The 23,466-nt window shown below is 43.1% G+C and overlaps 1 protein-coding gene across 5 annotated transcripts; it reads right to left on the reverse strand.

The window, feature by feature from the left end:
- Window positions 1-872: 872 nt before the first annotated feature.
- RAB33B (RAB33B, member RAS oncogene family) lies at window positions 873-20,871 on the reverse strand. 5 transcript variants are annotated; one of them, XM_068402542.1, is made up of 4 exons: window positions 20,402-20,871; window positions 14,246-14,467; window positions 11,963-12,004; window positions 873-1,250 (listed from the first exon to the last, which is right to left on the reverse strand). In XM_068402542.1, exons 1-4 carry the CDS (start codon window positions 20,648-20,650, stop codon window positions 1,164-1,166), a joined length of 600 nt encoding a protein of 199 aa, XP_068258643.1. In that variant the 5' UTR covers window positions 20,651-20,871; the 3' UTR covers window positions 873-1,163. The 5 variants fall into 5 exon arrangements, with proteins under 5 accessions (XP_068258643.1, XP_068258646.1, XP_068258645.1 ...); XM_068402545.1 differs by lacking the exon at window positions 873-1,250 and adding an exon at window positions 7,560-9,862; XM_068402544.1 differs by lacking the exon at window positions 873-1,250 and adding an exon at window positions 9,886-10,064.
- Between the last annotated feature and the right edge of the window lie 2,595 nt (window positions 20,872-23,466).

Below are 23,466 nucleotides of genomic sequence, written 5' to 3' on the forward strand. Positions count from 1 at the left end.
CCACTCAGGTACTGCTGTCAAAATGTGGATTCGGGGGAGGGGGGTGTGTGCAATTAGTGTAATTCTGGAGTGTGGTGGGAACTGGAGTTGCAGTAGCTCCTCTTCCAGAGTAACTTAGATACTCTGAATTCAGTCAGGTTTTTCTATTTCAACTTTGGAGACTGAAAGTTTAAAAAAAACCCTATTTTGGGGCCCATTCTGCTAAAATTTATTACAGATCTAGACCAAGGTCCTCTGTCAGAGATTCTCTAGAGGACCTCTTGGTCCTCTTGACCAAGGAACTACAGCTTCCAGTCAACTTCCACCTGCTCCCAAGGTACATAAAATTCCCGTATGTACTTTATGATTTGCTTTCAGCTAGGCTTAGAGGTGTGTGCAGAGTGATTATCTTGCCTGCAGGCCTTGAGTATGAAATGGTAGATTACTTATCCCCACGATGTAGATTAACACAGCAGGTTTGTTTGAACAGGGCTTGGAAAGTGAGTTACCATCTTGAAAAAGTGCTGTGAGTAGTAGGATAAGTCATGCCCACCATGAGGCATGTAACTCCAGGAATGATCTCAGATAAGATTTACCTTATTGCAGCATATAAGGTGCCTTTCCCATTCCCAAGAGAAGAGGGAATTAAATTGTTCTTGATTTTTTTTTTCCTAGAGTCTGAAGTCTTTTTCATAACACAAGGGACTCTGACACCTAAATGAAGACCTTCACCTGATGAAAGTACTGTACAGACAAAATGCCAGGCAGTCCTCTGAGTTCATGCTTATCACACATGCACTTAAAATGCCCTTGGTTCCAAAGCAGCTTGCCACAGCTACATCATCAAAAATTAGCATTATGGTGTTAAAGAAAATTGGCAGAGTCCAGGTCTCTAGGTTTGCTGATTCTTTATTAAAGCAACTCAGAGTTGGACCACCACCGCAGTGAATGGTACCTGACTCAAATTCACTATCAGTTTATATAGAAACTAATAAGTAGTTACATCACAAACTTCTCACGAGCTTCTGTTAAAAATCCACTAACTATTTCAATTCCTCTTTCTTCCTTCGTCAAGAGAGTCCACAAAAGTTCATTGTCAGGAGTCCAGAAAAGTCCATTCTTTTCCATTGCTTAGCTGATCTTTATGTTCTGGTTCCACTCCAGCTCCGGTCGACACCCCATCCTTAATGTTCTTGCTGTAGTCGGTGTCCCATCTTGATCCGGGTTGACCAGAGTCTGGTTTCCACTGCCAGCGTCTCCTGAGTATTAACCTAGAACAGCTAAAGTCTATTTAGAACTTTATTTCTATTAATGCTTATTTCTAAGTATCCTGTATTTCTTTTAAAGTAAAGAAAAGGTTAACCATACATCCCTTTTACTAAAATCATCAGAAAGTAATACTTCTAGGCCTACTCCTGCTTAGCTACTCATTAAGCTTTGATTGATGATTTGTTCAGTCATAGATTACACAAGGAGCTTTGAGAACAATATTCATGGATTGTGAAAGCCCACCTGTGTTTATAAGATTGACTTATATTTATTATTCTATTCTTAATTCATGAGAACTTCTATAACAATTTATGTGAAAATTTCTACAATTGTATGGAATTAATCCTGATATATGCATGTTAGCAAATCCTGTCCAAATTTATAATCTCTTGTGGTTGGTGAGGTGCAGAGATGGACAGTTAGTTTCTATTAAATGATTTGTAAAATTCCTAGGACTAAACGTCTTCAAATTTTGAAGACTTTATATTTGAAGATGTTTTACACCTTTTGTCGTAATCTTGAACAGAAAAATACCCCAAGCTGCATATTGAGGAAGTCCTGCTGGGCTCTGTCACCCCTTTGTACATAAGGTGCTTACCAAGTGTCTCTGTTACTGACTTCAACCATTAAGAGCATTAACAGCTGGGATTATAAAGGTAGGTACTCAGATCAAGAGAGCAGCCCTAACCACTGGCCTCCCTCCGCAGCCCTTCGCTGGTCACACATCGCTTCCTCTGCTGTCTGGCTTCGGCCAGGGGAACTGCCCCATCCCTCGGTGCTCAGACCAGCAACTTTACTCGGGGCTGCAGGTCTTATTCTGGCAACTGAAAGTTTAACTACATGCCACAGTAGCCAAATTCTTCCCAGCTTTGGCTCTGAATACCTTCATGTGTTTTCCTACGCCAACCAAAACACAGTTGGGCGTCAGTGCAGATGTCCATTTGAAGGCATCAGTGTTCGAATTACTATATTAAAATAATTCAATATTAAAGTAATTCAAACATCGTATTTCAAAAAGTGATGCTATGCCTTTTTCTCTGGTGTAATGCCTGTCACAAGCATCAGAGCACCGAGCGTGACTACTTTCCCCATCCTTAGGTGCTGCTGGCATAACTCCAAACAGTCTGCAATGAAATGTTGGGGTTTTTTTTCTCCTCGATTAACGGAAACTGCTGTTCTTGTACATTAAAAGAAAGTGAGACTCCCTGAGAGGTGATTGTGATTGCTAATAGCTAAAAGCAGTGTGGCTTTGATGCTCCTTTAGTCTAAACCAGATTTTGCCTTTGAAAGGAGAAACTGGCTAGAAGCAGTTTGTTGCTAAAATGCACTGTTCAGCCACTGCATCGTTTCTGGGTGGGAGCTACGGTCCCATCCAGAAATACTGTTCTGTAACTAGTCATTACAGTATAATAAGATACACACGGAGTATAATTCAACAGCGTTCAACTGCTGGTTGTGAAATAGCTGTGAAACAGCCTTAACATACGCTGAAGTATGCTCTATGCTGCTTCTAAATTAAAATGTATGTAATTGATTCAGCAGCAGCTATAAAGCCCTTGATGGCCGTATTTGTTTTTTACAGTCTTTCCAGCAGTGCAATCGCAGCATGACTATCACAACACCAGCAACTAAGATCACTTACAGACACACGATTTCAACAGCTCTTTCTACAAAAGGGGAGTTTCTAGCAAAGAAACAGCTGCAATGTGGAAATTGGTGGAAACTGAATACCAATTTAATGTCACTCCCTCTAATTGGTTAGCATTGCAGAAAATACATTCCCGATTGCAGCTTCCAGTGCTATATTTAGTAGCCTGTTCCACATGCTGGTTACGGTGCCTTCCCCGAGCCTGCCTGTATCTCCAGGGGCATTTCACGGTTTGCATCACGCCCAGCTTTCGCTGATGGAAGTCAGATGGATTCTTCTTTATTACGCAAACACACACCCATAACACCTCCAGTAGAAATGACCGCATCATTTGTTCCCCACAGACTTTTCCTCACTGGCAAGACTCCAGGAACCGAGCTGACTTCCCTGTTCCTTCCCAGCACTGCCAGATTTCCCCTTTGGCGTGGGCAAAGCCCCGTGGCAGGTAGAGTTACACACAACAGGGTGGCAGTCTGTGTCAAGGGGTGTAGCAGCCGGTACACCTCAGCACAGTGCCTGCAGAATAAAATAAAAATTCCAGGGGAGAAAAAAAAAAATAGAAATGCCAGGTTCCACCTGAGCCCAGAGCTTGTTCTGCACCAAAACACCGTGCACACACGGTGCTGCATCTTAGTCACACGCACCTTATGTTTCACCGCTAAGAAATGAAAATAACTTGGCTTTTTGAAGAGGAATGATAGATGCAGACATGCCTCAGGTCTCCTTGAGGCCAAACATCCATCTCTTTTCTTGGGTGTATTAGAAGACGCTGATCTAACCCAAGCAGCCTGCAGGCAGGACACCAGCACCTCGCTTTTGACATAGGTTATGGACCCCGGTTATGTGGTCCCACACGACAAAATTACATGGACACCAAGCACTTGGTGCTCACTGTGTGTTAGTATTATTCATATTAAGTCAAAGACTTATGTTCAAAAAAACCCATTTTTCTATCTTGAATAAGCTTAGGCAGATGTCACCCTATTCCCTGACACACAGAACAAGGCACATAAAATCCCTGGGCTATAAAATGAAGGCTGCCAACTTCTCCATTAGCAGCAGCCAGAGTTAATCACAGGGCATAATCAGAAGGTTAATCGGGGAAGCTGGTTCTGTGAGTTAACGTTCAACTAAGGGCAAAGTATTTGCTGAAGCCATTTTCCCCCCCACAGAAAGGGCTAGAAGGTGCTGGGGGGAGGAGGGAGGTCTTCACGGTGAGGATGAGAGAACTCTTTCAGGTACGTTTTTGGCAACTAGCTTGTTTGGGATGTTTGTTTTTTTTAATTTTTGTAACTTCACTTCCAGTCCCAGCACTTACATCGTGCCCTCTGACAGGAACATTTTGCTTTTTTCCTCAGCCTCATTGAGTAATATGAATGGTTTCAGACTGATGTGGCATGTACTGGACAGTTTTCTACCAACATGTGGGTTTAATCTCACCACCCCTAAAACAGTTTGCAATCTCCGACGTACACGGTTGGTGCGGTGCCTCCCCTATGCTGCTGGGCTGCTGGTGCTCAGGGTCAGGGCAGTGGAAAGCAGTCAGTTTTGCTGGGCACCAATCTCTTTCCCCTTTGCTGGCAAAAGGCAGTGAGAAGCCAGGGGACTAAAATTAAAAAAAATAAATAAATTAAAAAAAAAAATAAAAATCACAGCTCTGCGTGCTCCATAGCCCTGCATGTTCTAGCATGAAGTACTTCAAAATTTAAGTCAAAAACTTCACTATAGGTAGATAAACTAGCCTAAAATATGACTCCAGGAATACATAGGTCTTGCTCATTAAAGAAAATATATAAGCCATTTACTACACAAGGGTACTAGTTTATAGCAGCAGAATTAGCTGGCTTGATAAATCAAGAGTTTCTCCCCAAAGCCTTTGCTCGGTCTCAGCATCTCTGGTACAGCAGTTTCTTGCATCAGCCTCCCTGGCTGCTTCCTTTTCATCCTGCGACCCGTGGTGTGTACAAACGCATGCTAAAAGTAAAAGCAGGCTACAGAAAAGAGCCTTAGAAGAGCTGGGGAAGGACAGACGTAGTTGTAACCAATCAAAATATAGACATATTCTGAAAACAGAAAGGGGTATTGGCCTGCAGCTGAAAGGAGGAAGGTTTTCTTTTCTTTTTTTTTTGTTTATAGTCAGCAGAAAACACACCTAATGTAACTGAAGCACAGCATACAATTTTTGGAGTCAGTCTGTGTGATTTGGTTGATCCTTGTGGGTCCCTTCCTACCTGAGATTTTTCTGTGCTTCTATGATTCTCCAGCACTAACAGTGTGTAAGTATGAGGAAAAGTCCTTGGACTTAACTCTTACTTGAAGAGGGAAAGGCCATCAAAGCAAGCAGCATTTCCCAGCCTTTCCTAGCAGCTTTTCTGTAAAGATAGCAACTGCTGTATCCTGCACCTCTTCTAACTGAAACACACTGTAAAACTCCATTGCTTCACTTACACTTTCTGAGCTGCTGCAATAACGTCTTTTTTTTTTTTTTTTTGGTAGACACAGCTTCGGTACTACCAGAAACATGTGCATTCTCTTTAATTGACATGACATTTATTTGTCATCTTAATTAAAGAATTACTTTGGTTTATATTTCATGGTTCATCTTCTGACCTCTGTCCACTACATGTTTTTAAATACACTCATCACATTTTTTTAATCAATATTTGTTGAGAGAGAGATTATATATATATATATACACACACAGTGTTTATACAGAAACAGTACATGCAAATATTGTTAAGCCCTTGCCCCCCACCCACTAACCATGAGGCTGACTTAGGGTTACGGCTGGTGTTCTCATTTGCCAAGTTCTTTGCCCTAACCATATCTCATGGGAGTTACTTCTGTGTCTCTTATTTTGCTGTGGGCGAGCAGCCTAGCAACCCTGATTGACCCAAGTCTTTGCTACATCTAACAGCTCTTCATCCCTAAAGCCCGAGAGCTGGAGCTTTAAAGCAGATGCCGGACTCCCATGAATGGCAGGTACCACACGGTCACCTCGCTGCCATAACAAAAATTTGTAGTTGTGTACGCGCATCCCCAAAGTGTTGCCTTACGATGCCAAAATATGCTTATGATGCCCCAAAAACATATATGTGAATATACATAGTTTCTGGTCATCATTTTATATATATAGAACATATATATATAATAGAATAAATATACAGAACATATTTATATATAATAATCTATCAATCATCATGCATAAAAATTAAATATACCTCTTTAACGAAAGCTGAAACTTTTGAAATGAATTATTTTGCTCCAGCTGCCATTTGAGGAAAGCACAACCATTGCAAGTCTTAGAAGGCGATCACAAGGGCTGCCAACGCTGTGCTTTTTAACAGCAGCGTCACAGTGACTCAGATATTCGCTCGGTATTGAAGTTACTACTTTGTGGTAGTAATGAGGATGAATAATCACATACAGGAGCTTGAAAACCTCCTCTGATTAGCAAATGTTTTTTTTAATCTGAAGCTGAATCTTTAGCTGCTGAAGCCAGGAGTCCCTCATTGCCTCTGATTTATGAGTGGGTTAAAAATATCTTGAAGTAAATGGAAAAGCTGTTGCGTGTACTTTAGGGTCAGTTTAAGCTTTTTTCTCATTGTGTGCACTTCCTGGACTAAGAAAAGCACCGTGGGACTCCAAAGGACAAGAAGAACAGCAGCACCACAACAATCTGGAGCAGTTTGTGTTTGGGTGGGTGTCAGAGGTGTGGGGGTGACCAGGCAGAACTTCAGAAGAGCAGCCAAGAACTTCAACCCGTACCTGCACCTTTCTGCAACAGCTGAGCCTGCCCCAGCCTCGGGGAGAGAATCAGCCTTGCCAGGAGAGGCACGGGCAGGTGAGGCAGGGCTGAGGGGCGTCCCCTGGGTGGGCAGTGGCTGGAGAACACGGCCGGCCACGCTTTACTGGCCAAAAGCCAAAGAAAAAATCCCAACCCCAAATGCTCAGGAAAGAGTGTAAGTGCCAGGTCAGTACATAACACACATTCCCCTACTCCACCACCAACTACTTGCAGCTTGAAGCCCCTCGCTCCCATCCCTTTAGTCACACGCAAAAAGAAATTCTCTTCCATTAATGTGTATATTTTTTTTTCTTAAAAAAACTTCAGAAAATTCTAGCAGTCCCACCATCCACAGCCAGGACTGACAGTTTAACTAACTGTGGTGCATCAAAGACAACATAATTTTGCTTGAACGTCTCTTCTGCCAGCTTCACTCCATAGCACTAAGCTTCGGTTGATTTCCTACCCCCCCTCCTTGATGAAGGCTGAAGATGAGGGTTTAAAGCACATTCAGCAGCCTGTACGTTACCACCATCCCCATGTTAGCTGCTGCTGCACAGGGAGGGGGGGGAATAAGAGAGCTGAAGGAAAGCCCCCCCCCAGCTCCAGGGGTCTGTGCTCAAAGTGACAACCAAGGCTCAGACAGGTCCCTTGGCCGCAGAAGAGGAAAAATGGTCTTCAAATGCAGCCTCCGCTTTACAACATGTGATTTAGATGCACAGTATGATGTTTTTCAAAGTAAATAACTAAAAATACTCATTAAGAGGGAGTTTACTGTATTGCCTCACAACGGAGCCTTTTTTCCTGCCTGTGACCTTTTCAAAGGGGCAATGCAAACAGTAAGCAATAATAAAAAAAGGAAGTACTGAGCTAAGATCATGGTCTTATGACTCTTTATTTTTCATATGCTCACATTCACACTAGTTGTTTCTTCCTTTTTATTTAAGACCTCTGTGTGTGTGTGTGTGTGTGCATGTACATGTGCGTATGAAAAATACAGGCTGTAATCACGCAGGCTCTGCAAGCACCATGTTGTTGTGATTTTACCATTGTGATTTTGCATGCTTATGGCTATATCTATGCAACACACCTCTGTTTGTCAGGGGTTTGACAGCATCTGAAACAGAAAGTCTATGTAAAAGGAGCTTATAAGCTGTTAGAAAGACCATGCTTATGCTTTTTTTTTTTTTTAATTTGGCACTCTGTATACCTTCCACTGAAAAGTATTAGTATTAGTAGAAAGGAAAAATCCCACCATTATCTGCCAAAATGAAGATATGACTATCTAATGTGCTGCTTTTACACTCAAACACAGAGGCAAGGCTGCTGCTTTCAGCTTGCACTGCCAGCCCTTTGCAGTGCTATAGAGTTACTTGTTTTACAACAGGACCTGACGTGAATTGCCTGTACAGAAAGCTGGATTATGATGGGCAGATAAAAGAAGAGAGAGGCCCCTTAGCTCTTCGGTGTTGTCAAATATAGTTGCTTTTCCTTGATTCTCTGGGAGCAAGTAACTACCTGAAGATTCTGGTGGGTTTTTTTGTTGTTGTTGTTGTTTTTGTTTTTAAATGTGTAAGCAAAGTCTGTTTTCGAACTCCATCTCTTAATGCAAACACAGACCGTGAGACCCAAGAGCATCCTACAGGTTTCCAAATAATATGCAAGCAGACTGGAATCCAACACGTGCCCCCTTGCCTTTTTTTTTTTTTTTTTAGCCTCCCATTTATTTCAAAGCCAATCTTATTATAATTAATTTCAGGGAAGAGAAAGCAGGCTACTTCTTGTTTTTGAATGTTTGATACTGGCAATACCAGCTCTCATACACCTGATGGTAAAGTGAGTTGCAAGTTCTGCTACCAAAAAAAAACAACAACAAAAAAAAGGGGGGGCAGAGGGGGAGTGCAGCACACTTGTTAAATGCCATGTGCTTGTCTGCTGGGTCACTTTCTGAGCTGAGGGCAGGTGAAGCTGCTGTCGCTGCGGGAGCTAGAGGCACTGAACAGCCTTTTCCACTGAGGTGAGCGCAGCCCAAGCCTGGACCGCTTCTGCTGGTACTAAGACACAGCAAAACAGTGTGTGCACCACTCAGCCTGCTTACCCCGAGGCTTTATCTGACATTTGCACTCTTAGTTGCAACTACAAGCCATGTCTCTGGTCAATGTTTGCCACTGTACCTCAGTCCCCAGGCCTCAGCCATGTTACATCCATTCTGAGTTGTTTTTCAGGGGTGAGAAGAACAGGGCGGGAAGAGGATGATGAGTTTCTTGACATGATCATTGGTATTGCTGGGAAATTTGATTTTAATTCATTTTAAATGATTAGCTAAGTATTCTATCACTCGAGATTCACATTAATCAGAGGTGATTCAGCAAAGGCAGAAAACAATACATGTAGATAATACCTGCACGGAGCAGGATTATGCACCTCAGTGAGTGTCCCCAGATGACTAGCAGCTTTTACGTGCCTGCCTTTGGGCTCTGGAAATACCATCCTGAACTACAAGGAGCTGCCTTCAGCAAGTGATTCTGTGGGGTTCCCACGGGACAATGGTGGGAATGAGGTACTGAACGAGCTATGTCCAGGCATGTCCAGGGGGTGGTAATGGGATGGTAATGAACTAGCCAATCATAATACAGAACAAGGGCCTTGGCTATGAGACCAACAAGATATGGGGGAAGCTGAAAAATAAGAAAGAATGCTGTACCTGCAAGATATAACTTTTTAGCATAAGCCAATCAGAACTAATATAGAGGCGTGTGAACAAAGCATACTAACCACTCATAATAGAAATGACATGTACACAGAGCGTGTACAAAAATAGAATAGTATAAATGTACCCTCAATAGAATAGTATAAATGTACCCTCAGATACATAAATAAACGAGATCTGCTTAACGATCATATTGGTCTGCGTGCATTTACTCCGTGCCCTCTCAACATGCTTCAACAGTTGCCAGCCTCTGCGATGCTGATTTTGCAGCTGGGAGGCTGTACAGAGCCCAGCGAGTCCCAGGACGTCACTGGAAACCAGCCGCAATTCTTTCCCTCTCAATGTCACTTCACGGCCCTCGCTGACGCCGCCATTCAGCCGGATGAATGAGAGGCCTCCTTTGGGCATCCAGGGTCAACAGGGAAAAAAAAACCCCTCAAACTCGAAACAGTGTGTTTTTTTATGAGTCCTGGAATAAAGCAAATTTCTGACGTTATCTACAGCTTTAAATTTAAGGTTACATGTCAGATTTCTGTTGATTTGCATATAAAACCAGACTGCCATTTAAAAAAAGTAACATTACTATTACTTCAAAATGACATGGAGCTCTACTTTTTATCTGGGAATGGAGATGTAATGAAATATCAGTCAGTAGCCTGGAAAGCAGGACTCTGGAAAAAAAAAAAGACCATTTTATTACGGTCTTTTTATTATTAATTATATATAATATTATAATAATATAATATAGACTATTACAATTATTATTTATTATATACCATATATAAAAATTATATATATAAATTATATAATATTATGTATTCTGGTGGAAGCGAAAACACTCACCAAGAGGGGGCAAGGACTACGACTTCCAATTAATTTTATAAAAGCAGCGAATTAGTAGACGATCAGTCAGGGAAAATGTGTGGGGTTACAATTTAAAGATGACAATTGTGCTGCATCATACAGGATAAATCAGGTAGTGAGTCTATGACCAGCTGCAAAATAGAGGCACTGCCCTCCCAGCGCATAATCAAATGTTATGGGAGACAAAGACAAAACCAGCAATTTTTGGTCCCAGAGTGATCGAAGCCATGGGCATTACACCGATCACCTGTCTTTATGCAAAGCTGTGGTGTTTGAGGGAAAACAGTTACTGATGGTTTTTTGTGCTGTCGAGTTTTGCTGATTCCAGGTGGGAAGGTCCCCAAGAGACACAGACGAAGGTGGTTACGGTCAAAGAGGGAGCAGGAGGCAGGGCTGCCTCTGCCTTAATTCTTGTATGGACTCCCATATTACTCCCTTCCATCAAAGTTAGAGCTTAATTAATTTTTAGATCATTAAGCCATATTTTGGAGATGAAGTAAAATTAAAATGAAAGATATTACTTTCATTAGGGGTCCTCATCTATTCTCACTACATCTGGAAAGCTCTTTTAAAATTATTGGTTTATAAAGCTGGAAAAAATTACAAGGGTGTAGCTATTTCACCTTTCAAATTCTTTAATGACTGTGTACTTCTGGTGCTTTATTGGATCAGCAATTTTTTGCTCTGCAGAGATTACAGTACACATAAAAACCCCATGTATTCTGATGCTTCTTAGCTATAGTGCCATGAGGAAGACATGAAATGAGACATTAAAAAACCCCCAAGAAAACCCTAATGTGCAGCAAGGATATGCATGAATACTAGAACACATCTCGAGTTTGTACATCGGCCTCTTCCCTTCCTAAGTCGAAAGTCGCCTCCTTCCTAAGCAGATTGATGAAATAGCTAGCGTCAGTCTAGGACAAGGCCTCGCAACTCCATCGCAGACCACCAAGGTCCCCAAGATTCCCAGGATCCAAAAGCACCAGGTATACACACACAAAGACATCATCTTTTAATCATTCAGTAGAATTAACAGTGATGACTGCAATCCTATTTAAAGATGCAAATCACCTCTAAAAGGTGTTCTACCTTTTTGGTTTTAATACACTATTAAGTGTGGAACTAGAAGAGGAGCATAAACAGGACAGCAGTGAAACAGTATATGACACAAGTGATTTGAGAGTTCCTTTGTAGGGAAAGGGCTATGAAACTAGAAACTCTTTCCTCCCTTACGGCTTTTTTAATGGATTTTACCATAAGAAATTATATCATCAGTCCTAGTATACTTATTGAAAGCAAGTGATAACGGTTTGTGGCAAAGCCAGTTTATTAGGTTTCTGGGATTGTGCCTTGCCCTCCCCCCAACACATACAAAATAACCCACCTTTACAATTTGGTAAAGTGAAAATACATATACAAAGTATTCAGTACTTTTGACATCAATTTTGTGGGCAGAAAGTTACTACTGAAAGCCAGGAAGCACACTGAAACCTGCGGTAATGACATTACCTTTATGGCAGAACCATTAAAACATGCTTTGTGCTGAAGATGAAATTACATACTCAAACATTGTTTCCACACCATCTTAATGACATGAGGGCCCTTATTTACAGGTTGTGAATAACTCCAATAAAGCTTAACAGACTTGCAGGTGTTTGATAGCAAATTTAACACTAACATTGTAGCTACATAATTTCCTTACCTCAACCCCCAACCTGACTGACTGACTTTGGGATTCTTCATTCTGTTTATTAAAAAAAAAAAAAAAAAATTAGAATATTTGCTGACATACTTATTATACAAATAGTTAAGATGGATCCTTTTGTGAAAAAGGATTAAGGACATGAGTGAAAAAAAAAACCGTCCAAGAGGACTGTAAACCATATTTATTTACAATAGTATACACATAAATTTAAGACCAATCCTTTTCTTAAAAAAATCATTAAGGACACTAGTGTTAAAAAGCTGATTGTTTCTGAAAGGACTGTAAACCAAATTCTAGTCATGTAAGGTTCAGAGTGAATACAAAAGTTCCCTTTTACAAATGTTTCCTAAACAAAATGACTGTCACAGCTTTTAAAGCAGCTTTATACAGGAAAAAAAATACTACCTTTTATTTAGAATGCTCTTTCTAAATGTAGAAAAAAGTCAATGCATTTTTCTTTTGTCAGTAATTTGCAACAGAAATACATGTTATTAATTGTAATAGTTTAAATAATATTGGTTATCTTGTTTCAATAATTTGCTTCTAATGTGATCACTAGGGTGGCAGCTTCTGAACTGGCCCTTCCATTTAGCTTCCCATCAGCACCACACACTACACATTGCAAATCCAAAATCTTCATTTTCCCTTCAATTCCTTTGAGAACTAAGTCACAAAACATTGTTTGATGTGGCACATGAATGAAGTCATAGATTGCATTCTATGGCTTACGTTTCACTTCATGTAATTATGTGCAACCTAGCACCATTTTTATTATGAAACTTGACCTTCAGAATTGAAATAAACCGGTTGCAATTATGAGAACACAGAAGATGGTTCTAGAGGAGTAATTTCCCTCACTGACCCAACACACTACTAACTCACATTAGTAATGTCAAGGATGCCCCACATAGAGCCACGACATTACACAAGCAGGTTTTCGCTCAAAAATCCGTAACAGATTATATATTTGGCAGATTTTCTCCATATTTTAAGATCTAACTTATATTCAGAAATATTTTAAGGAAGTCCCATATTCTTAACATTTTGTCCTAAGCATTTCCATCCCTAAAATATGTTATCAAGTTGGTTGTAAAAAGCTTTTTCAAGATATTTGAAAAGCATTCCTCATCACTAAAATCCTCTGAAACCCCTATCTTTGAAAAACAGCATGTTTTTGCCTGCTTCACTCAATTTTTTTTTTACTTAAGTGTTTTTACTTACCCTGTGACACTCAACTCAAATACAGCATCTTTAGAAATAAGTCCTCACTGAAGTTTTAGTAAAGTCAGAGAAGTTATGGACAGTTACAGTCCCAAATTTACCCCAAATCCCTTGCTACAGTACTTTCCGTAAGAAGGAATGCATAGTTTAGTTTCACATGCTAATTATGAAAAATTAATGAAGTTTTAAGTATCAAATAATCGTCTAGAGGTAGGGACAAGTGTGACATTTCTCTTACCATTGCCATGAAGAAACAGACAAAGTTTACAGTGGAATGACAGGCCAAAGCTAGCAGTTTGCACCTACACTGACAGCCCAAACTTTATCTGACAGTCCTGGGTTTGTTTTTAAAATAAAAAGGTGCTTGCTTATCAATTTGCTAGCAGTCACTAAATATTCCTTCAAACATCGAAAATCTCCCCACTCGCTGAGCCAAAAAAATCAAGTTATCTGGCTGTCACAAAACACTTTTTCTCCTACATTATTCCAATGCAAGTAGCAACCAAAAATGTTAGTAAACTGGCTTACTATTTATAACCTTACCACAAGTGACAAAAACAATCTCAGGCAGCAAGAGCTCAAGTAGAATTGCTTTGTCAAAACTTCACTTGAAAGTTTACTTTCCCGTATATTTATAGTGAAACTTCAGTAATTCAGGAAGTACGATTACAAAGTGCAAGAACATGAGATGGGCACATCTACCCCAGAAAAAAAAAACCAACACATTAAAGTGCCAAAGAGATTCGCTTAATTGCTACCAAAACCTGGAACTTTGCCAAGAGCATAACTTTGAAGCATTTGCAAACAAGACAAGGTGACAGCTGATAATAGTATGATTTAACACCAGCAGGTCATGGCAGGTTTTGGTTCAGGCTTTATATGTATTTCATCGCGATCTGGGGGTTGACTAAGCATTAATGGCTTGTGACTTTTAAGCTTGTGAGCCAGTGTCATAAAAATGGCCTCCACATGGTCATTGTCATTGGGGTTTTTGGCAGAGGTTTCAAATAATGGCATACTGTGAGTATCGGCAAACTTCTGGGCCAAGTCCGTAGGTACCTGAATAGCACTTCTCAGGTCACATTTGTTTCCAACAAGAATCCGTGGTATATCATTGGCAAGAAGGTGTTGTTTGCATTCTTCTATCCACGACGGCAGACTGTGAAAACTGGCAATGTTTGTCATATCATACACAAACACAACAGCATGTACGTTCCTGTAATAGTGCTGCACCATGCTCTTCCTGAAGCGCTCCTGGCCTGCCGTATCCCATAGCTGGATCTGAAAACGGAAAGACAACGAGAGAAAAAAAAATGGTTTATTACTCATGTTGGAAAAGAATACATATCACCTGTAGCTAGGGGAGTCACACAGTCACAGAAATCCACTCTTCTGAATTAATAATTCGGAAAAGTTTGTGCTGAAGAAAACTGTTGCTTTTACATAATTTCAGAAGCTTTTGATTTCAAAGCTGCTCACGATTGAAGCCAGGAAGAAACGATGATGCAACTTGATCACAAATACGAATTTCTGAAGGTTTATTGGAGCATGTATTTTGTAAGATTTTCACAAAAACAGGTCCTGAAGTCTTGGCAATAGCACTTTTATTTGAAAAAACAACATGTATTTCACAGCACAACTCTTGGCTGACATAATTTTTTTTTTTGCCAAAAGTAATGTCATCTTCCTCAAAGTTTTGTTCTTAGCATGAAGTTAACTGTCTATTGTGGTACTGTATAAAAGTAGGAAGAAATCAAACCATGCTCGAGTAACACCACCAACAACAAAAACAGGACAAAGAAATCTTTCTCTGCAGTGTATCTATTGGAATCAAACCCTCCTGTGATGAACCTCTAACATAAGCTTATATAATGCTTAAACTAGGACCATACTGTGGTTTATAGTATCACAGCACGCAAAAAAGGAAAAAAAAATTAAAAAATAATGCATAAACCTCATGTTAGCTTAACATGCTACTATTGTTTCCAGGTATGCATCATTCTATCCCAAATAGACCGAACATACCTGTTTGAAGCCTAGTCAGTGTAACGGACAAAAAAACATTCAGAAGAACTGAAATGCTTTCAAAATTCTCCAGTCCAGATTAAAACAAAACCAAACAAGCCTTGAAGCACAAGTGGATGTAAGCAACAACTAATAAAATCTTTCAATGAATCAATCATCCTGGTATAATGGAAGCTTGGAGTCCCCAGATGCACAGAGCACGCTACCGAGTTGTGCACTTATTGGACACAGCGATATTTTAACAAACTTGCTCTTCAGGAGATACGGGGCTGCAATAGACAGCAGTCAGAGCCAGTTCACCTAAACCACCAGATTAACTGTACGCTGTAAGAAATAAACTAGTGGGTGGCTCTGTCATACACACCTCAGTGATGGTGTTAACACTGAAAGACAACATTTGACTTCTTGGGTCAAAGCTGAGTCCTGTCTGCCCTGTACAGTGGGTCCCTGACGGCTGAGGCACTTCGGTTAGTACTTCAGCTTTTAACTTTCGAGCAGGAAATGTCAGAAAGAAATGTTTCCTCCCTGGGAATGGAAGGAGGGTGTTTTCTTCAGACTTAGAATTCCAGGAATATTAAGCGTTCTGTAAACGATGAAGGTAAATTTAAAATTCGATCTGATCCCATGAAAGGTACAGCCGGTATCTTCTCTGGATGAAATTGTTCTCCCATTACCATAGATCTGCATCCCTTTGATCCAAATGTTTCAGTAAAACTTATTGAGAAATTGCAAGTGTCTTGAAAGTTGCCTTGTTTACTGTTTTTACCAGTGACTTTGATATTAATAAAAAGGAAACACAAGTGCCAGGGTAATTTGCTGATGGCAAGAAGCTAAGATGCATCATCGATAGAGGAGGATTACAGTATCACATGAAGTGTTTTTTTGAAAGCTGGAACAGTAGAAATAGGGTGAAATTGAATAGAAGCAGATGCAAAGACCTGATAACAGTGACTAATAATAAAGACTTATGACAGGATACATCAGTGTGGAAATTATTAAAACGGATGACAATCCAGGTACACGAGTCAATCACAGGACGTTATGAATCACTAGTGTGACAGAGTGAAGGAAAAAGGGTAAGTGATGTTTCAGGATGGTGTGACTTTTTCTGCAATATTATGTTCAACCCTGGTCACCCATCCTTGAGAAAAACTCAGACTGGAGCAGGTGGAAATGGCAGTTACTGGTTTCATCAGGGGAACTAAGAATTTACATGTGAACATCGGAACAGCTCGGCTTCTGTAGTTTAGTCCAGTTACCTGCAGCTTCTGATCCACGGACTTATGAAGATTCACATGCTGCTTCTAAAAGGGTCATTAAGATTATTAATAAAAGAAAGGCAAGTCTCCCTAGCCTCTGATTGCAGAAAACGGTAATTAGTCAAAATCCATCTCATTTTAGAGCAAATACTCGCTTTTTGCCAATGGTATTACACTCTAAACACAATTGACTGCATCTCCATGGTCTGTTAAGGGACTCTAGACAATCAGATTAAATACAGGCACCTAAATTCAGGTAAGATTCATTCACCTGCCCAGGTGAGAGATACTTCTAGTTCTATGCACTTATAAAACATTATGAAGTCAGGAGACTCACGGAAAATTTTCATTAATTTAGAATTTGACAAATCAAAGAGAGAAGAAAGAAGCACAGACTGAGGTAATCCTTATGTTCAGACAATTTAATGTCAGGGAATCACTATAGGCAATCTTGGAAAATGCTGTAACAAATTATTTTAAAGAGGGAGCTCATTTTCACAGGCAGCTGTGAGCTTACACTTCTCTCCCCACCTCATTCACAGAGCAAAAACCAGTCATGCTTCAGTCAAGCACAGATCCACAAGTGTACTGCCAGCCTTGGGTAGAGAAGGGGAAATTAAATTTAAGGTTTACATATCTTCCAAGTTAAGCTTAAACTACAGTTCCTCCTAAATTTTGTTTACATGCAGCTTTCAAGCTTGAAGGGTATTATCTCACATCAAAAATGTTAATATTCTTGGTGTGGACTCATTTGCACTGAGAATTAACATCAAGATTACTGTTTCATTATTAGTTCAACACCATCCATCTTCAAGGGAGCACGTTTTTTGTAAGAGCCCTTGAAAATGTGTGATTTGAAAATCTGGTTTAACAGCATAATTCAGCTAATAAAACTGTGGACAGAATCACTTTGTCACACTCCCTAGGAAAGACAAATGGTACGTAAATATATCAACTCAGCTATCACTTCCCACCTTCTGACTCCTTTTTGTGGACCCAGAAAGGCTGTTTTCTAAACAAGGACTCCCTTAGCATGCATGGTTTATAACACGCTGGTAAAAACATAGCTGGCCTTTAATAAAGATAAAACGATAAATAAACTATGTCTCCTTTTATAAGATGTGGGAAAAAAACTTGAAGAGCTCAAAGGTATAGAACATGATGTTTGGACTTTCTCCTTTGAATTTCAGTTGCATCCTTTGCTCTTTTAATGTAGGTCAGTAAAGAGTGACATCATTGTTTTCTTCGATTTTCAATGCTCAGATCAATTCAGGAAGAGAAAAATTTAGAATGCAAAAAATTAATTCGTTGAAAATTTTGATTTATTCATCACATCTAGGCACCAGTGTTTCACACGAAGATGTTAGCCTACTGTACAAGCTACAAAGGAATACACTTGTCCCTATGTCTTGGAGTTCTACACAATTCCTGTGTAGGAGACACCCGGAGAGAAGAACTGTGCTTGTGTTCCTGCCAGTGACACAGCATTTTTCCAGCTGTGAAGGAAATGCTCAGTACTGAGCAGCACAAGAATGACCATCCAGCTGGTTGGGGGAAGGGAGAAGAGAGAAAGAGAAGACACTCCTTTATAATCTCCTTCAATGGAAGAGGAAAAATTCCTCTGCTCAGCAAGCCCTTCAGGGCACAGCACGAACAGCAGTAATTTGGTTCATCTGAGCTTCTCTCTGTCCTGGTTCAACAGGCATTCCTGGAGCTCACTGCTACAAGCAAGAAAGGTGAAGATGATTGAGAGGAGGTGGCAAAAAAACAAAAATTGGTGCATACTTGAGGACCCACAGCGTCCCCCTAGGAGCTAGAGTCTGGCCATAGTGATAATGTTTATTCCTTTTAAAGCTGAAACAGAACTTCCTGGGAAACAACGTGTCTCAAAAGAGCCTCCTTCAGTTCTCCGCCTCCCTCAACCAGAACTGCTATATCCAACAGGTAATATTCTCAATAACATAGCAAAACAACCTACCACAATGCATATAACAAAATGGCACAATAACCTGTGTGAAGCATCTCAGAACTAAGGATTAGGCTATATTCTTTTCACTTCTCTCCAACAAAGGCCGGGCATAATCCAGAGGTGGTGAAAATGCCAGTCAATAAGATGGTGCTGACAAGAAGATATCCCTCAGGAGGTTCTCTCCTCCATCATGGACAGCAACAGGCCAGGGAGTACAGAATCTCAGCTATCAGCCAAAGAAGTGCTGTTCAGTGGCTTTATAAAGAAAAAGAGGAACAAAGACTCTTACTCATTTTTCTTTCTTAGTTAAAAAGAAGGGTATGAGGTGAAAAAAAAGAGAAGGAAAGCAAACGGACTTATACGCCCTCTGCAATTTCTTTAATCAGTAAGTACGCGAAGATAAACTATAGCTTCCAGCTACATGACTGCAAGCTGTAATTACAAAGCCTGGTGACACTAAATACAAAAGTACAGTTCCAAGACTACTGTTACTCCCTTCTGCTACACAGTATTAAACTTTGCTCATAGAAACAAATTGTAATACAGAAGTAGAAGGGGATTCTGTCTAAAACCATGTTACTCCTAGTAAACAAACTGCATTTGTAAGCAGCTAGCAGTCTAATCTGCAAATGACTGTTAGGATCACCACTAGCATTTATATAACTACCAGGCAGACTAGGTATATTTCATATACTTTAAAAATTTGCAAAGACAAAAGGGCATTTTTTCCTTCCATCCAATTTTTCCACTAAATTTACGTTTGTAAGACTAAGCTTTAGCTAAACCTGTAATCTGAGTAAAAAACAACAGTCAAATGTGAGCTAAGTATCCAACCTTTCACTGTCCAGTTCTGTACCACATTTGCCTAAACACGCAGCAAATTTAACAGAATCCCCCCCAAAAAATTAAAAGTTGTAACAGGTTGCTATCACTGATGCAGCAGTTCACTCCTGAACAACGTTCAATTTCTTAACAGTACGTTTTTAAAGCAAAACGCTCGTAACAGTGGCATCTGCATAGCTTTGTGGACTTGAAGGTTAAGCCAATTAAGTGTGATTCTTGATAAGCACAGAAGCAGAATTTCTGGGAGGCAACAAGCTGCTGATACCAGGCACAGCCAACATTAAAGTACTGGTAAGTAGGAGATATACCTAGAAGTCCATTTTAAGGAGAAATTATTAACATCTGCCAAAAGCTGCACAAAGGTTTGGCCTACGGCAAGAATTTTTCGTCATCATCATAGAAACCTACATAGTAATTACATTTCCAATGGGAGCAAGGCAAAATAGTTTTAAACTGGTCTAGTGGTTGGTGTCCCTGCCCGTGGCAGGGGGGCTGGAACTAGACGATCTTTAAGGTCCCTTCCAACCCAAACCCTTCTGTGATTCTAAACAAAGCTGCAGAGCAGATACAGCCGAGGCTACCGGCTGTGCGACACAACCGCATCGACCTTCTGCTGTACGACGGTGTGACGTGAGAGCTTACCAGCCCCACCGTGCAGCCCCACACCTGCGAGCGGCACGGCGGCAGGGAAGGCTGCGATGTCCAGTCCTCAGGCCAAGGGCGCACAGCCCCGCCGGTGGCCCGGGCCCTCGGCGGTGAGCTGCCCAGGCGCTGGCAGGGGCTCCCCAGCCCCAGCCTGTCAGCACCCGCGTCTTCCTCTCGTCCCGCCTGTCCCCTCTCCCTGCTGCTGCTGCTGCCTACAGCGATGCTGGAGCCCTGCACCGGGCGCGGGCTGCTCCCTCCTGTCAGCAGCTGGGTCGGGGCCCGGCGGCTGAACGCCTCCCCCCGCCTCAGCACCTCGCAGCCGGGCAAGGCCGGGGCGGACGGAGGCGAGCACTAGGCCGCGGCGGTCAGCGCTCCCGACGCCGGCGGCCTTGCCCGGGGCTCGCTGGGCCGAGCGCGGCGCCGAGGAGAGCGGAGAGGGCGGCGATCCCCTTCCCGCCCCCGGCGCGGCGGTACCTTGATGCGCTCGCCGTCGATGGTGACGGCGCGCTCGCGGAAGTCGACGCCGATGGTGGCCTCGGTGCGCTGGGGGAAGCGGCCGGCGCAGAAGCGGTAGGTGAGGCACGTCTTGCCCACGTTGGAGTCGCCGATGACGATGATCTTGAAGATGCGGGAGCGGGCCGGGGGCAGCCCGCCGGGGAGCGCGCCGCTGCCCGTCAGGCTCAGCTCCAGCGAGGACTCCAGCTCGGCTGCCGCCGCCATCATCGCTCCGGGGTGGGGGGGGGGGGGAGCCGGGCGGACCGCCTCGGGGGACGGGGACACCGCAACCGCGACCGCCCCGCTCTCCTCCGGCTCCTCCCTCCCGCGCCGGCGGAGGGGCGCGCGCCCCGCCGTCCGTCAACTGCCGCCCCCCGGGGGAGAAACAGCGGCCCGCCGCGCGCGCTGCCGGTAGCGCCGCCACACGTCACCGCCACACGTCACGTCACGGCGCCTGGCCCCGCTCCCGCTCACCGACCGGCAGCGGCGGCGCGGCGAGATCTCGCGAGAGCAACGGCGCTGCCGGCCCCCTCTGCCAATCCCCGGGCGCGCCGGGTCTGCGCGCGCGCGAGCGCGGCCGTGGCCGACGAGGACAGCAGCCCGGGACGCGGGGCCGGGCTGCGCGGAGGAGTGGGCGGGCAGGCGGGCGGGCAGCTCCCCTTGCGCCCGCCTCGCTGCGCTTATGGCGGTGGTTCGGGCACGGCCGGCGCCTGGGGGAGCGGGGTGTCCCCGCACAGCCAGCCCGGGCGCCTGCGCGGGGAGCGGGAGCAGCCCTGCACTTCCCTCCTGTTCCGGGGGAGCACCGCCGGCGGGGGGTTGTGTTTGTAAAGTGTTTATATTGATGGCGGATAAATAAAGACAAGAGGCCTAAGACAAGACCACTCGCCCGAGGGGAGAAGAGGAGGGCCGGGGTCACGGGGGTTGGTTTTCAGTCGTGGAGGAAAATTTTCTGTGATAATTTTGGGAGCCGGCCTGTGGCGCGTGGCGTGAGGCGGCCAGCGCAGGCCTCTTGCTCCGGCACCCCCGAACCGCACGGTTCCCCGGGCCCGGGGGTGCTGTGGGGCAGCCTGTCCTGCTTGGCCGGTGTCCTGTTGAGGCTGCGGGGCAGCAAGGGGGAAGCGGGTCTCGGCCCACCGCTGTGCCATTGCTGCGCTCCAGCATGGCCGTTCTGCTGTCGTTCACAGTAGTGAGACAGCAGCAAGTTCATCCCTGACAGGAAGGCCCTTGGACCAGAAGTGGTTGATGTATCTCACAATAAGAAGGGGAGTATGGCATTGCCTCACCAAGGGCATCAACCTAGCAGAGAGGTAGAGTGTAGACACCCAAGTTCAAGCAATGTCCCCCACCAGAAAGTGTTTAAAGACTTAAACCCCTAAACTGAAAAGCAAATGTAGATTGCGGTAATTGAGAGAACTGTTACCCTAACAGTGGCTCTCAGGCCTGCAAACTGATAGCTGAGCCAGGATTCCTAAGGTTTGCATCAGATACCTGATAATAGCCATTGGGAGTCCTTCTCTTCATCCTGTTACACATGCTTCTGACTACTCGGAGCTTCTGCCTGCACAAATAAAAAATGATCCTTGGATCATTGCTCCCTAGAGAGCAACCATCACGTAGTTGAAGGATAATGCTTTGAGCAGCCTGTCATTGCTCATATATAAAAACAATAGGCTAGATTAAATAAAAAAAATAAAATGCCCTGAGTTCAGAGCAACTTAGTTACAGTGCCCATCTTAGTTCTTCTTCCTCCCTTTTCCCCTCCCTTGGACCAACCTAATGGAAGATTGTAGAGAAGTGCCTCCACCCTGTGGTCCTCTTCTGAGACAAGATGCCTTCATTTATGCTGTCAAATAATTTATTCTGTCCAAGAAGAGGAGTCATTTTGTTCTGGTGAGAAAGTAAGATTAAAAGAAGGTGAGGAGGTTGTGCCACCCTTGAGTTCTTACTGTCCCTTCTGCAGAATTGCTCCTTTTTGCAGCCAGAATGTAAAATGTGTTTGGCTGAGGAGAGGAAGCACAAGGAAGCATACCTCTATCGCCTAATGATTAAAGAAGTAGAGAAATCCTAATTCTAGCAGGGGATGCTCTGGTTTGGGCTCTGGCTAGCACGCTAACAGAAGAGTTTAAACAGCTTTTCGGCAGGGTCTGCCAACAGCTCATTGAACTGAGTTTGATCTGGGTTATGCCAAGAAGGCCAAAGTGAGTTATAGTTGGATCTGAGCTCTTCAACAGCTCAGAAAATCTTTTATTTGAACAACTAAGACTCTAAATGGCAGGCTCGGTACCCCATCTAGTGGCTGAAGGAATTCTTAGTCATTAGATTTTTATACTCTGCTAGTTTTACACTGACATCACCAACACCTTGCCGTTGAATTTGCCTCTCACGACTGTCAACAGCCACCCTAGTTTCTGTTTTCTTAGCCGTAGGACAGGCAGAACCACTTTCATGGTGATGGCCTTGAATACAGCTGGCCCCGGAAAGAGTGGACTTGAAGTAAATACCTTCTGAGAGTTTAAATATTGTCCCAGATGTGGGCAATATAAAGATTTTGCTCAGGGTTTCTAGGTACAGGAAGTAAAGTACTCTTTACTTAAAAGAATTCACAGTTCTTCCAGGGGTCAAAATAAAATCCTGAGTGCAGTTAATGAAGCTCCTCATTCGCCTAAGGTTTCTTGGTAGTTCTCAGTATTGGCCTGCTCTTCTAGCAGCTGCTTGCCTTAGCTTGAGCTGGTAAAAGTACATGTGGGAGTTTTAACTGTCCTTTTTGAACTTCCCTATTACTCCAGTCATGAGACTTCCTGGTCAGCCTTAACAAATCAGTAAGAAGTCAGTAATTTGACACGAGGCGACTTCACCCATCCCTCCTTTCTCCAGTAAAGCTGTCCCTCCAGAGCAGGAGTTTCAGGGGAAGGTGGCTTCCCATCGAGAGGACAGCAGTCACTGCCAAGTTCTGTGCTTGGCAGCCAGGTGCCACAGCCCTTCCGAACTGTGGTAAGATGGAGATTGAAAGGTCAGTTGATTTACATGGGCAGACATGTGCAGAC

This window comes from Nyctibius grandis, chromosome 6 (assembly GCF_013368605.1).
Source record: "Nyctibius grandis isolate bNycGra1 chromosome 6, bNycGra1.pri, whole genome shotgun sequence".
NCBI lineage: Eukaryota > Metazoa > Chordata > Aves > Nyctibiiformes > Nyctibiidae > Nyctibius > Nyctibius grandis.

Coding starts and splice junctions, on each gene's coding strand:
- RAB33B (XM_068402541.1), bottom strand. CDS start 20,650: ATGATGGCGGCGGCAGCCGAGCTGGAGTCCTCGCTGGAGCTGAGCCTG. Junction 14,468..20,401: donor TCGACGGCGAGCGCATCAAG/GTACCGCCGCGC, acceptor TTCCGTTTTCAG/ATCCAGCTATGGGATACGGC.